Source organism: Cajanus cajan, chromosome 3, assembly GCF_000230855.2.
Source record: "Cajanus cajan strain Asha chromosome 3, NIPB_CcT2T_4, whole genome shotgun sequence".
NCBI lineage: Eukaryota > Viridiplantae > Streptophyta > Magnoliopsida > Fabales > Fabaceae > Cajanus > Cajanus cajan.
Window position 1 is genome coordinate 77,123,099 of NC_138519.1, and position 14,390 is coordinate 77,137,488.

Here is a 14,390-nt window from a genome sequence, read left to right on the forward strand (position 1 = left end):
CGTGTTGTCCTAAACTCTATTCGGGAGGATTTGCAACATATAATTTATTGGGTTTGACATTTGATATCGTTTCACAAGTGCATAACAAAAGGATTCGCAATCTTTGAGAAATAAATTCAAGTTTATAAGGCCTAGTGGGTTCAGTTAGCTTGTAATTCTTTAACTGAACAGACAAGTACTTGTACTGTTGTACATTACGGATTATGGACATTTTCAGTGAACCTCTTTTTTCACTCTTCTCTCGTAGGAGAAAGTAATGAGAGAAACTAGCCTCTCTTTAGTTTCCTTTCTTTCACAGATATTCAATCAATAACAAACAAAGTTGACAAAATTCTAGTGACTGTTAAAATGGATAAAATTATAATGAAAACTACAACAGTCATGTAATGGAATAGGAAGATCAGAGCAGAACGGAATGTAAATTTCAATTTTATTTAAATGGTTGTTGGATTGAGCTTATTAGCTAATTCACAAACTTACAATTTGAACTTTGAAATAGAAACAATAATAATTTATTCTGAGGACCTCCGGTACTAACAAAGCACTAATATCACTCTCCCAAGCGTATAAAAGAATATCAATCGCTCAAAGCATAGGTTAAACCAACAGTGAAGTTTAATGAAATATTCTAAATAGCTTCTTAGGCACCCATCCACCAAAATGAGGGTGATGTTGAAGAGGTGAAGGTGCAGGTGTTGGAGGCAGATTTTGGGGCTGAACAGTAATAACAAGTTTTTGGCCAGCATTGCAGTGACCAACAAAACCACATATGTACCATTTTCTGCCAGGAGTTTCCAATACAATACTGTCACTTCCAGTGTGCAATCCTTCACTTGCTGGAGGAACCGTGCAGCTCTGGAATAATGTTCCATTCACTTTGAACACGTTGTGTTTTCCAGCATCATAATTGAATACTGCAAATTACAAAATGAATAGGGTATTATTATGAAACACTTCACTCTGTTGGGAAAGAAAGCAGAAACATGTTAATAAAACCAGCCATTTAGGCGGATCCAGCCATATAGGCGGCAACAAATAAATAAAACTAGCTAGATGATGATAGACAAAGAAAGAAAAGAAAGTAGACAACACAAGAATTTTACGTGGTTCACCCTTACACTAGGGCTACATCCATGGGACCAACTCCGAAAATATTTTATTACCACCTTCCACAAATTGTGGGAATACAGAACTCTTCACTCAACAAACACTCACTCTACAAGAGGAAACTTGTGTTTTTGAGTAATTTCTGAGTTGATTTACAAGTGAAATGGGGAGGCCTATTTATAGTTGAAGCTCCAAGGACAATCTCGTAAATATCCTAAAGCTTAGGGGCAAAATCGTAATTTACCCATTAGATTTTTTTCAGAAAAAATCTGCTCCACCGAAAGTTGTTTTGGCTGGATCCTTCAAATCTCCCCCTCCAGCCATATTTTCCAAACATTCTAAATAGTCATTCCGACAAGCTCGATACATTGTCTGAGCTTTTCTCTGGTCACATTCTTTGTTAGCATATCAGCAGCATTTCTATCTGTATGAATCTTCTTTAACTGGAATAACTGTTTTTCAATGGCCAATCTAATCCAGTGATATCTTACATCAATATGTTTGGTCCGAGAATGATACATAGTGTTCTTGCTCAAGTCTAAAGCACTTTGACTATCGCAATAAACTATGTATTCCTCTTGCTTCAACCCTAATTCTTGAAGAAATTTCTTCATCCACAACATCTCCTTTCCAGCTTCAGTAGCCGCAACATATTCTGCTTCAGTTGTGGATAAGGAAATGCATTTTTGCAACTTAGATTGCCATGATATAGCTCCCCCTGAAAAAGTAAATATATATCCTGAAGTGGATTTTCTATCATCAAGGTCTCCAGCCATATCTGCATCTGTATAGCCTTCAAGAATTGGTTTGGCTCCTCCAAATCTTAAACACAGTTTGGATGTTCCTCTCAAGTATCTCAAGATCCATTTTACTGCTTCCCAATGTGTCTTCCCGGGATTTGATAAATACCTACTCACGACGCCAACAGCATGAGCGATATCTGGTCTTGTACACACCATAGCATACATTAAGCTTCCGACTGCTGAAGAGTATGGAATTGTTGACATTTTCTCCCTTATTATTGGACATGATCTCTTGCTGAGTTTGAAATGCCCAGCAAGTGGTGTAATAACAGGCTTAGCATTTTTCATATTGAACCTCTCTAGAACCCGTTCAATATATCTTTCTTGTGATAACCACAATTTTCCTGCTTTCCTATCTCTGATGATGTCCATTCCTAAGATATGCTTTGCTACGCCCATGTCCTTCATGTCAAATGCCTTTGACAATTCTACTTTTAGATTTTTGATCATTTGAACATCTTGGCCTACAATTAGCATATCATCCACATATAGGAGAAGGATAAGGAATTTACCATTTGGATATCTGTTGATATACACACAAGGATCTGCATCTGTTCTTTTGAAACCTTGACTTTTTATGAACGAGTCAAACTTCTTATACCATTGTCGTGGAGCTTGTTTTAATCCGTACAAGCTCTTTTTCAACTTGCAAACCATATCTTCTTTTCCTTTGACCTCAAAGCCTTCAGGTTGCTCCATATAGATCTCTTCATCTAAATCACCATGCAAAAAAGCTGTCTTTACATCAAGCTGCTCCAACTCCAGATCCATGCTTGCTACTAGTCCTAGTATGACTCTGATAGAACACATTTTAACAACTGGAGAAAAAATTTCTTCAAAGTCAATACCTTGCTTTTGGCTGAAACCCTTTACCACGAGTCTCGCTTTATGTCTGACTAGCTTATCACCATCTTTCTTTAGTTTGAATACCCATTTATTTTTGAGTACTCTTCTTCCTTTTGGCAGCTGTACTAATTCATATGTATTGTTCCTTTTTAAAGAATCCATCTTCTCTTGCATTGCCTTCACCCAGCAGCCTTTGTCTTTATGAGACTGCACTTCTTGGAAGCTTTCAGGCTCTCCCTCATCAGCAATGAGGATGTATTCATAATTGGGGTACTTTGTAGATGGTTGGCGTTCTCTGGTAGATCTTCTTATTTGTGGTTCTACTTGCCCAGAGGTATAGGATGGCTCCCCCTGCTCATTAGCCTCTGTATCAGGTACAACAACTTCTTCATCTACGCTTTCTTCATCCCCAAAAACTGGCTCTTCTGTCTCATGTTCTGGTTCTTGGGTTTGTCTTCCATCAGTGGCACATTCTGATGGAACATGAGATGTTGGATTAACACCATCTTCCATAGGTTTTGCAGCTTCCCCACCTTTTAGATCTTCTATCGTCTCGTGCTCATGGAATATTACGTCTCTGCTTCTGACAATTCTCTTCCTTTCTGGATCCCATAGCTTGTAACCAAATTCCTCATTTCCGTATCCAACAAAAACACAAGGAATGGCTTTATCATCCAGCTTTGATCTTTGTTCCTTTGGCACGTGCATAAATGCTTTGCAGCCAAAGACTTTCAGATGAGAGTAACTTACTTCTTTTCCTGCCCAAACTCTCTCTGGAATATCAAAACCCAATGGTACTGATGGTAATCTGTTGATGAGATAGACAGCAGTCTGTACAGCTTCTCCCCAAAATGGCTTTGGTAGTTTAGCCATTCTGAGCATACATCGTACCTTCTCCACAATTGTACGATTCATCCGTTCTGCAATGCCATTGTGTTGAGGTGTGCCAGGAACAGTTTTCTCGTGACGAATACCATACTTGGAGCAATAATCTTTAAACTCCTTTGAGATGTATTCTCCACCATTATCTGTTCGGATACACTTCAACTGTTTTCCTGTTTCCCTTTCTACCATGGCATGAAACTGCTGAAAACATTGGAATACCTGACTTTTTGCTTGTAGCAGGTATACCCATGTCTTTCGTGAAGCATCATCAATAAATGTGACAAAGTATTTATTGCCACCAAGTGATTCTACCTCCATGGGACCACATACATCAGAATGTACTAGCTCCAACTTATTCTTTTTCCGATTGGAGCTCTTTTTGAATGATACTCTATGATGCTTACCGAATACGCAATAATCACAAGGGTTCAAAAAATCTCCTTTGGCTTGAGGAATAAGGGACTGCTTGGCCAAAAGTTGTAATCCTTTCTCACTTATGTGCGCCAGTCGTCTGTGCCATAAATTAGGTGAAGCATCATTTTCCACTGCATTTAGTTGTCCTTTACACACCTTTACATATGTCTTGTAAAGCGTGCAACATAACTTCCCTTTTGCTACCACCAAGCTTCCCTTGGTGAGTTTCCATCTGCCACCTTTCATGGAATGTTCATATCCTTCCTTGTCCAGCACATTCACAGAAATCAGGTTCAAACGTATATCTGGAATATGCCGCACATCTTTTAGTATTAATGTGCACCCAACACCAGTTTGTAAGTGGATGTCACCAATTCCCACTATTTGTGAAGTACTTTTGTTCCCCATGTTCACGTGGCCAAAATCTCCTTTTCTGTAGGTGGTAAAGTATTCCCTCTTGAGAACACAATGGTATGAGGCAGCCGAGTCGATAATCCATTCCTCATCTGGTTCTGCAATATGACAACACTCTCCTTGATTACATAAGAGTGTTATTTCATCATCACTGGCTGATGTTGCTGCTGCAGTGTTTCTGTCATTTGCCTGATTCTTGTCCTGGATTTCCTTCTTCAGGAATCTACAATTTTTCTTGAGATGGCCTGGCTTGCCACAGTTGTAGCAACTGCGTCTCTCCCTGGACTTGGAATGATCTCTATGCCCTCTTGGTGTTCTGCTTTTACTTCGACTCCTGCGTTCTGTGACAAGAGCATGAGTCTCATTTTTGGGAGCATCTCTTCTTCGGATCTCCTCATTGAGTATGCTATTTCTTACCATATTCAATGATACTTTGCCTTCTGGTGCAGAATTACTTAAGGATACCACTAAAGTATCCCAACTGTCTGGTAATGACCCCAAGAGTAGCAATGCTTGCATCTCATCTTCAAGCGTTAAGCCTGCTGAAATTAGTTGCATGACTAGGCCTTCGAAGTCATTCAGGTGCTCCGCTACGGCTCGTCCTTCTTGTAGTTTCAAATTCATGAGCTTTCGCATCATGAATATTTTTGATTGAGCATTCTTTGTCTCGTACATACTCTCTAGCTTCTTCCAAAGAACTTGGGGATCTGTTTCTTTGGACACTTGATTATAGAGAGTAATATCCACCCATTGACGGATGGTACTTAAAGTCTTCTTCTTTAATTTCTTCCAATCACCATCAGACATCTTTTCGGGCTTCGATCCATCGCCTTCAATTGGATCGTAAAGGTCCAATAAATTAAGACGATCCTCCATCATTGACTTCCACAATGAATAATTTGTTGCCGTCAATTTCACCATGGTGCCTGTGTTGCTCTCCATGACTTATGTGCTTCTTCTCGGATCGCTTCTGCAAACTTCTGCCAAATTGGTGATGAAGACCAATTTGCACTATTCACTATTCACGTAAATAGTATTTTTTTTTTCACAAAATACTATTTACTTGAACAGTACTCTCGCCAGCTGTTTAGCAGAAACAACCGGCTTTGATACCAGTTGTTGGGAAAGAAAACAGAAACATGTTAATAAAACCAGCCATTTAGGCGGATCCAGCCATATAGGCGGCAACAAATAAATAAAACTAGCTAGATGATGATAGACAAAGAAAGAAAAGAAAGTAGACAACACAAGAATTTTACGTGGTTCACCCTTACACTAGGGCTACATCCATGGGACCAACTCCGAAAATATTTTATTACCACCTTCCACAAATTGTGGGAATACAGAACTCTTCACTCAACAAACACTCACTCTACAAGAGGAAACTTGTGTTTTTGAGTAATTTCTGAGTTGATTTACAAGTGAAATGGGGAGGCCTATTTATAGTTGAAGCTCCAAGGACAATCTCGTAAATATCCTAAAGCTTAGGGGCAAAATCGTAATTTACCCATTAGATTTTTTTCAGAAAAAATCTGCTCCACCGAAAGTTGTTTTGGCTGGATCCTTCAAATCTCCCCCTCCAGCCATATTTTCCAAACATTCTAAATAGTCATTCCGACAAGCTCGATACATTGTCTGAGCTTTTCTCTGGTCACATTCTTTGTTAGCATATCAGCAGCATTTCTATCTGTATGAATCTTCTTTAACTGAAATAACTGTTTTTCAATGGCCAATCTAATCCAGTGATATCTTACATCAATATGTTTGGTCCGAGAATGATACATAGTGTTCTTGCTCAAGTCTAAAGCACTTTGACTATCGCAATAAACTATGTATTCCTCTTGCTTCAACCCTAATTCTTGAAGAAATTTCTTCATCCACAACATCTCCTTTCCAGCTTCAGTAGCCGCAACATATTCTGCTTCAGTTGTGGATAAGGAAATGCATTTTTGCAACTTAGATTGCCATGATATAGCTCCCCCTGAAAAAGTAAATATATATCCTGAAGTGGATTTTCTATCATCAAGGTCTCCAGCCATATCTGCATCTGTATAGCCTTCAAGAATTGGTTTGGCTCCTCCAAATCTTAAACACAGTTTGGATGTTCCTCTCAAGTATCTCAAGATCCATTTTACTGCTTCCCAATGTGTCTTCCCGGGATTTGATAAATACCTACTCACGACGCCAACAGCATGAGCGATATCTGGTCTTGTACACACCATAGCATACATTAAGCTTCCGACTGCTGAAGAGTATGGAATTGTTGACATTTTCTCCCTTATTATTGGACATGATCTCTTGCTGAGTTTGAAATGCCCAGCAAGTGGTGTAATAACAGGCTTAGCATTTTTCATATTGAACCTCTCTAGAACCCGTTCAATATATCTTTCTTGTGATAACCACAATTTTCCTGCTTTCCTATCTCTGATGATGTCCATTCCTAAGATATGCTTTGCTACGCCCATGTCCTTCATGTCAAATGCCTTTGACAATTCTACTTTTAGATTTTTGATCATTTGAACATCTTGGCCTACAATTAGCATATCATCCACATATAGGAGAAGGATAAGGAATTTACCATTTGGATATCTGTTGATATACACACAAGGATCTGCATCTGTTCTTTTGAAACCTTGACTTTTTATGAACGAGTCAAACTTCTTATACCATTGTCGTGGAGCTTGTTTTAATCCGTACAAGCTCTTTTTCAACTTGCAAACCATATCTTCTTTTCCTTTGACCTCAAAGCCTTCAGGTTGCTCCATATAGATCTCTTCATCTAAATCACCATGCAAAAAAGCTGTCTTTACATCAAGCTGCTCCAACTCCAGATCCATGCTTGCTACTAGTCCTAGTATGACTCTGATAGAACACATTTTAACAACTGGAGAAAAAATTTCTTCAAAGTCAATACCTTGCTTTTGGCTGAAACCCTTTACCACGAGTCTCGCTTTATGTCTGACTAGCTTATCACCATCTTTCTTTAGTTTGAATACCCATTTATTTTTGAGTACTCTTCTTCCTTTTGGCAGCTGTACTAATTCATATGTATTGTTCCTTTTTAAAGAATCCATCTTCTCTTGCATTGCCTTCACCCAGCAGCCTTTGTCTTTATGAGACTGCACTTCTTGGAAGCTTTCAGGCTCTCCCTCATCAGCAATGAGGATGTATTCATAATTGGGGTACTTTGTAGATGGTTGGCGTTCTCTGGTAGATCTTCTTATTTGTGGTTCTACTTGCCCAGAGGTATAGGATGGCTCCCCCTGCTCATTAGCCTCTGTATCAGGTACAACAACTTCTTCATCTACGCTTTCTTCATCCCCAAAAACTGGCTCTTCTGTCTCATGTTCTGGTTCTTGGGTTTGTCTTCCATCAGTGGCACATTCTGATGGAACATGAGATGTTGGATTAACACCATCTTCCATAGGTTTTGCAGCTTCCCCACCTTTTAGATCTTCTATCGTCTCGTGCTCATGGAATATTACGTCTCTGCTTCTGACAATTCTCTTCCTTTCTGGATCCCATAGCTTGTAACCAAATTCCTCATTTCCGTATCCAACAAAAACACAAGGAATGGCTTTATCATCCAGCTTTGATCTTTGTTCCTTTGGCACGTGCATAAATGCTTTGCAGCCAAAGACTTTCAGATGAGAGTAACTTACTTCTTTTCCTGCCCAAACTCTCTCTGGAATATCAAAACCCAATGGTACTGATGGTAATCTGTTGATGAGATAGACAGCAGTCTGTACAGCTTCTCCCCAAAATGGCTTTGGTAGTTTAGCCATTCTGAGCATACATCGTACCTTCTCCACAATTGTACGATTCATCCGTTCTGCAATGCCATTGTGTTGAGGTGTGCCAGGAACAGTTTTCTCGTGACGAATACCATACTTGGAGCAATAATCTTTAAACTCCTTTGAGATGTATTCTCCACCATTATCTGTTCGGATACACTTCAACTGTTTTCCTGTTTCCCTTTCTACCATGGCATGAAACTGCTGAAAACATTGGAATACCTGACTTTTTGCTTGTAGCAGGTATACCCATGTCTTTCGTGAAGCATCATCAATAAATGTGACAAAGTATTTATTGCCACCAAGTGATTCTACCTCCATGGGACCACATACATCAGAATGTACTAGCTCCAACTTATTCTTTTTCCGATTGGAGCTCTTTTTGAATGATACTCTATGATGCTTACCGAATACGCAATAATCACAAGGGTTCAAAAAATCTCCTTTGGCTTGAGGAATAAGGGACTGCTTGGCCAAAAGTTGTAATCCTTTCTCACTTATGTGCGCCAGTCGTCTGTGCCATAAATTAGGTGAAGCATCATTTTCCACTGCATTTAGTTGTCCTTTACACACCTTTACATATGTCTTGTAAAGCGTGCAACATAACTTCCCTTTTGCTACCACCAAGCTTCCCTTGGTGAGTTTCCATCTGCCACCTTTCATGGAATGTTCATATCCTTCCTTGTCCAGCACATTCACAGAAATCAGGTTCAAACGTATATCTGGAATATGCCGCACATCTTTTAGTATTAATGTGCACCCAACACCAGTTTGTAAGTGGATGTCACCAATTCCCACTATTTGTGAAGTACTTTTGTTCCCCATGTTCACGTGGCCAAAATCTCCTTTTCTGTAGGTGGTAAAGTATTCCCTCTTGAGAACACAATGGTATGAGGCAGCCGAGTCGATAATCCATTCCTCATCTGGTTCTGCAATATGACAACACTCTCCTTGATTACATAAGAGTGTTATTTCATCATCACTGGCTGATGTTGCTGCTGCAGTGTTTCTGTCATTTGCCTGATTCTTGTCCTGGATTTCCTTCTTCAGGAATCTACAATTTTTCTTGAGATGGCCTGGCTTGCCACAGTTGTAGCAACTGCGTCTCTCCCTGGACTTGGAATGATCTCTATGCCCTCTTGGTGTTCTGCTTTTACTTCGACTCCTGCGTTCTGTGACAAGAGCATGAGTCTCATTTTTGGGAGCATCTCTTCTTCGGATCTCCTCATTGAGTATGCTATTTCTTACCATATTCAATGATACTTTGCCTTCTGGTGCAGAATTACTTAAGGATACCACTAAAGTATCCCAACTGTCTGGTAATGACCCCAAGAGTAGCAATGCTTGCATCTCATCTTCAAGCGTTAAGCCTGCTGAAATTAGTTGCATGACTAGGCCTTCGAAGTCATTCAGGTGCTCCGCTACGGCTCGTCCTTCTTGTAGTTTCAAATTCATGAGCTTTCGCATCATGAATATTTTTGATTGAGCATTCTTTGTCTCGTACATACTCTCTAGCTTCTTCCAAAGAACTTGGGGATCTGTTTCTTTGGACACTTGATTATAGAGAGTAATATCCACCCATTGACGGATGGTACTTAAAGTCTTCTTCTTTAATTTCTTCCAATCACCATCAGACATCTTTTCGGGCTTCGATCCATCGCCTTCAATTGGATCGTAAAGGTCCAATAAATTAAGACGATCCTCCATCATTGACTTCCACAATGAATAATTTGTTGCCGTCAATTTCACCATGGTGCCTGTGTTGCTCTCCATGACTTATGTGCTTCTTCTCGGATCGCTTTTGCAAACTTCTGCCAAATTGGTGATGAAGACCAATTTGCACTATTCACTATTCACGTAAATAGTATTTTTTTTTTCACAAAATACTATTTACTTGAACAGTACTCTCGCCAGCTGTTTAGCAGAAACAACCGGCTTTGATACCAGTTGTTGGGAAAGAAAACAGAAACATGTTAATAAAACCAGCCATTTAGGCGGATCCAGCCATATAGGCGGCAACAAATAAATAAAACTAGCTAGATGATGATAGACAAAGAAAGAAAAGAAAGTAGACAACACAAGAATTTTACGTGGTTCACCCTTACACTAGGGCTACATCCATGGGACCAACTCCGAAAATATTTTATTACCACCTTCCACAAATTGTGGGAATACAGAACTCTTCACTCAACAAACACTCACTCTACAAGAGGAAACTTGTGTTTTTGAGTAATTTCTGAGTTGATTTACAAGTGAAATGGGGAGGCCTATTTATAGTTGAAGCTCCAAGGACAATCTCGTAAATATCCTAAAGCTTAGGGGCAAAATCGTAATTTACCCATTAGATTTTTTTCAGAAAAAATCTGCTCCACCGAAAGTTGTTTTGGCTGGATCCTTCACACTCTAGTATCCATAACATCACTTAAGAGTGATCAATTTTTACATTTAATTATAACTGATGAACAATTAAAGGTACTGATTAGAAATTGCTCTAGATATAACTTTTAAAGTAATTATTCCAAAAATCAATACTGTATATTAATTATTATCATATACATGTGATTCATGATTAGATGAAAATATTACAAATATATATTTACACTAGCTGAAGCAAAGTATAAAACAATTTGATGAGTTGAGCTTACCAAGTGTGTCCCCAACTTGAAAGGTCTTATCTGCAGCCCAAGCTGCATAATTAAAGCCTATTGTCCATCCATGATCATCCCCAACTACAAATTCCTTGGCCATAGCAATGGATGGGAGGAAGATGGTGGCAATGACCACAAGCATGATGAGTGGTGAAGGGGCCATAAAAGACAACTTGATTTCTGTGTTATTATATATGTGTTGTTAATAGATTATCTGTGTTATGATGCGGCATAGTGTATGTTTGAGCATTACTTATATAGAGTTTGGAAGAAGATAAGTCCAATGCTGTGATTCTATGTTGGAAACTGCAGACATGGACGGCCATGGACGGCTTGCCGAAAGAAGAATAAAGTGTCATGTGTCCTTCGCATTGTTATAATCACCTTGTCATTTGTTATTAGTTACGGGTGTTCTAGTGTAGGTCAGCTTGATCTTTGGCTTAAAAATCATACAAGGTTCAATTTAAATTATTATGAAATTCGAACTAAACTAAAATAATAATTCAAACTTAACTAAAATAATATTTTACAATTTGATTAAGTTTTTGTAATTTTAAAAATCTGTTATTTAAAAATTAAGTAAAAAAAAAATATATTATTATATTATAAATAATTCATAATTTTCATCCTAAAATTTAGTTCAATAACTTTCACTTATATAGTTATAAAAAAAAACTAAAAATAAATATAAGAAAATTAAGTCTTTATTCATCAAAACTTAAACTAAATTCAATTGTTACCGATTACTGGTCAAGTTAGTATCACAATTCACAGTTGTAAATTTGGAACTTTTAAACATAAAATATGTGTTTAAGACTTTATTATAATTATTTTATACTAGTGCAGCCGAGACACTTAATATCTTTATATTTGTTTAAATATATTTAAAAGTTATTAATATTTGTTGAATTAACCGATGTTATGTCTAATTCTTGAACCACAAGGTCATAGGTTTGTAAAAATAATTAATTTTTAATATTATTTTTTATTATTTAAAAATTTAAAATAAATAGTCCAAAATTTATATACAAGAAAATAGATAACCACTTTTATATATAAGTATATATTGTATATAAAATAACATGAAAGATCAAACTATTTTGGGTAAAACTCCATGATGTCATTTTGAATGTGTCATGTACTACACCGTATATTTAAAAAAAAAAAATTATATATAAGTTATGATTCAGATTGGATCTATTTAACGATCTTAAGTCAGAAGTTGAACCAAATTGATTTGTGTGATTTAGTGAAATAATAAATTTGAACAAAATCACTATTTTTTATTTTCTATCGATTTTTGGGTTTTTGAATTAGCTTTTAATTTTATAATAAGGTTGGTTCAATTTTGAACACTTTAATTCAATAAGATAGTAAATTAAAGATAAGGTTGACTCAACAATATGTGAGGCCTAAAATTAGTTTTAAGTGGTAATTTTTTCTTTAAATGAGAAAGATACATATAGAGTCTTTTTGCAAACATACAATGTCTTTTTGACAATGTATACGACCTTTTTCCTTTATAAAAATTAAAACAGGCATTTTTTTATCTATCATGTTAAAATCGATTTATGAGATCATGATGAGTAAATAAAATAATAATAAAAAAAAGGCTTTTGCACCATGTAACTCATATAAGTTAAGTTGTTCTCTTTTTTTATTCGTTCATGTTAAACTTTCATCCCATTATCATAAAATAAAATTCTAAACGAATATTAACTCCTAACAGTTAGTGAAATATCTTCACATAATTATCTCTTAAGATTCTAAATCATCATCTAGTTAGACACATCATCTTTGCCTAATTGGTAAGATGATCTCTCAATTAAATAGGTAATATCTTATCATTAATGGATAAGATATTCTCCAATTTTAAATATACAAATATCAGATCTAATGATAAAAATTAAAACATTTATTTTAGAGATGCCATGTATTACTCTAACTTAATAAATCAAGATGTTCACCAAGAGTACTGTATGCTTATGAGGGATGTAACGGAATAGTGACTGTTAAAATGGATAAAATTATAATAAAAACTACAATAGTGATTCAATGGTATAAGAAGATTAGAGCAGAATGGCACATAAATTTTCAATTTTATTTAACTGGTAGTTGGATTGCGCTTATAAGCTCATTCACAAACTTCCAATTTGAACTTTGAACTAGAAACAATAATAATTTATTCTGAGTACCTCCGGTACTAACAAGGCACTAATATCACTCTCCCAAAAGCTTATAAAAGAACATCAATCGCTCATAACTTAGTTAAATCAACAGTGAAGTTTAATGAAAAATTCTAAATAACTTCTTAGGCACCCATCCACCAAAGTGACGGCGATGATGAAGAGGTGAAGGTGCAGGAACAGCAGCAGGTGATGGTGTTGGAGGCAGTGTTTGTGGTTGTTGAACAGTAATAACAAGTTTTTGGCCAGCATTGCAGTGACCCTCAACACCACATATGTACCATTTTCTGCCTGGAGTTGCTAATACAATATGGTCACTTCCGGTTGACAATGCTTCACTCGCTGGAGGAACTGTGCAGCTCTGGAATAATGTTCCGTTCACTTTGAACACGTTGTGTTCTCCAACAGCATACCTGAATACTGCAATTACATAATGAACCGGCTATTAATTATAATGAAACACTTTACTCTACCTAGACCAATATATAACATGACATAATAAGAGTTATATTTTTTGGATTAAGTTAGAGTGAATTAAAAAAAGATTTTAGAAAAGTTAATAAAAGAAAATTTTTACAAAATAGTTTATACATTATATAAGCTAATTTTAACTTATAAAAATGATTTTCTTTTTCTTTTTTATTTTCCTTTCCTATTTTTTTTTGGAGAAGTTTACTATTATCTTACGTGACAATTCATGATTAGATGAAAATATTACAAATATTTACAATTGCATTATTTAGTTAAATTCTTGAACACAATTAGTTTATGCAAATAAAGTATATATAGAATAATTTGATGAGTTGAGCTTACTAAGAGTGTCGCCAACTTGGAAGGTCTTATCAGCAGCCCAAGCTGAGTAATTAAAGTCTAGTGTCCATCCATGACTATCACCAACTACAAATTCCTTGGCCATAGCAATGGATGGGAGGAAGATGGTGGCAATGGCCACAAGCATGATGAGTGGTGAAGGAGCCATAAAAGAAAATTTGATTTGTGTGTTGTTAATCGATTATCTTTGTTGCTCATGAAATGTGGCGTTTGAGCATTATATAAAGGTTGGAAGAAGAGAGCAGACACGGACGGCAATGGACGGACGGTATGCCGAAAAGAGAATAAACTTCATTACCAATACCATGTGCATGTGTGTTAGTGTTACGTCGTACGTGTCGAACCCTAGTGTTATTCCATAACTACATATATATATTTTTATTATTGTTTACAATGACCTTATTTTACATGAATTTTTACTTTCCCGATCATCTTTATTCATTTTCAGTTCCAGTTCAATAT

The 14,390-nt window shown here is 36.7% G+C and overlaps 2 protein-coding genes across 2 annotated transcripts; both read right to left on the reverse strand.

Moving 5' to 3' along the window:
- Positions 1 to 75: 75 nt before the first annotated feature.
- LOC114915501 (blue copper protein 1a) lies at positions 76 to 11,317 on the reverse strand. The gene is made up of 2 exons (XM_029270310.2): positions 10,909 to 11,317; positions 76 to 914 (listed from the first exon to the last, which is right to left on the reverse strand). Exons 1-2 carry the CDS (start codon positions 11,072 to 11,074, stop codon positions 616 to 618), a joined length of 465 nt encoding a protein of 154 aa, XP_029126143.1. The 5' UTR covers positions 11,075 to 11,317; the 3' UTR covers positions 76 to 615.
- Positions 11,318 to 12,780: 1,463 nt separating this feature from the next.
- LOC109793192 (blue copper protein 1a) lies at positions 12,781 to 14,129 on the reverse strand. Its single transcript, XM_029270309.2, has 2 exons — positions 13,911 to 14,129; positions 12,781 to 13,517 (listed from the first exon to the last, which is right to left on the reverse strand). Exons 1-2 carry the CDS (start codon positions 14,074 to 14,076, stop codon positions 13,198 to 13,200), a joined length of 486 nt encoding a protein of 161 aa, XP_029126142.1. The 5' UTR covers positions 14,077 to 14,129; the 3' UTR covers positions 12,781 to 13,197.
- Between the last annotated feature and the right edge of the window lie 261 nt (positions 14,130 to 14,390).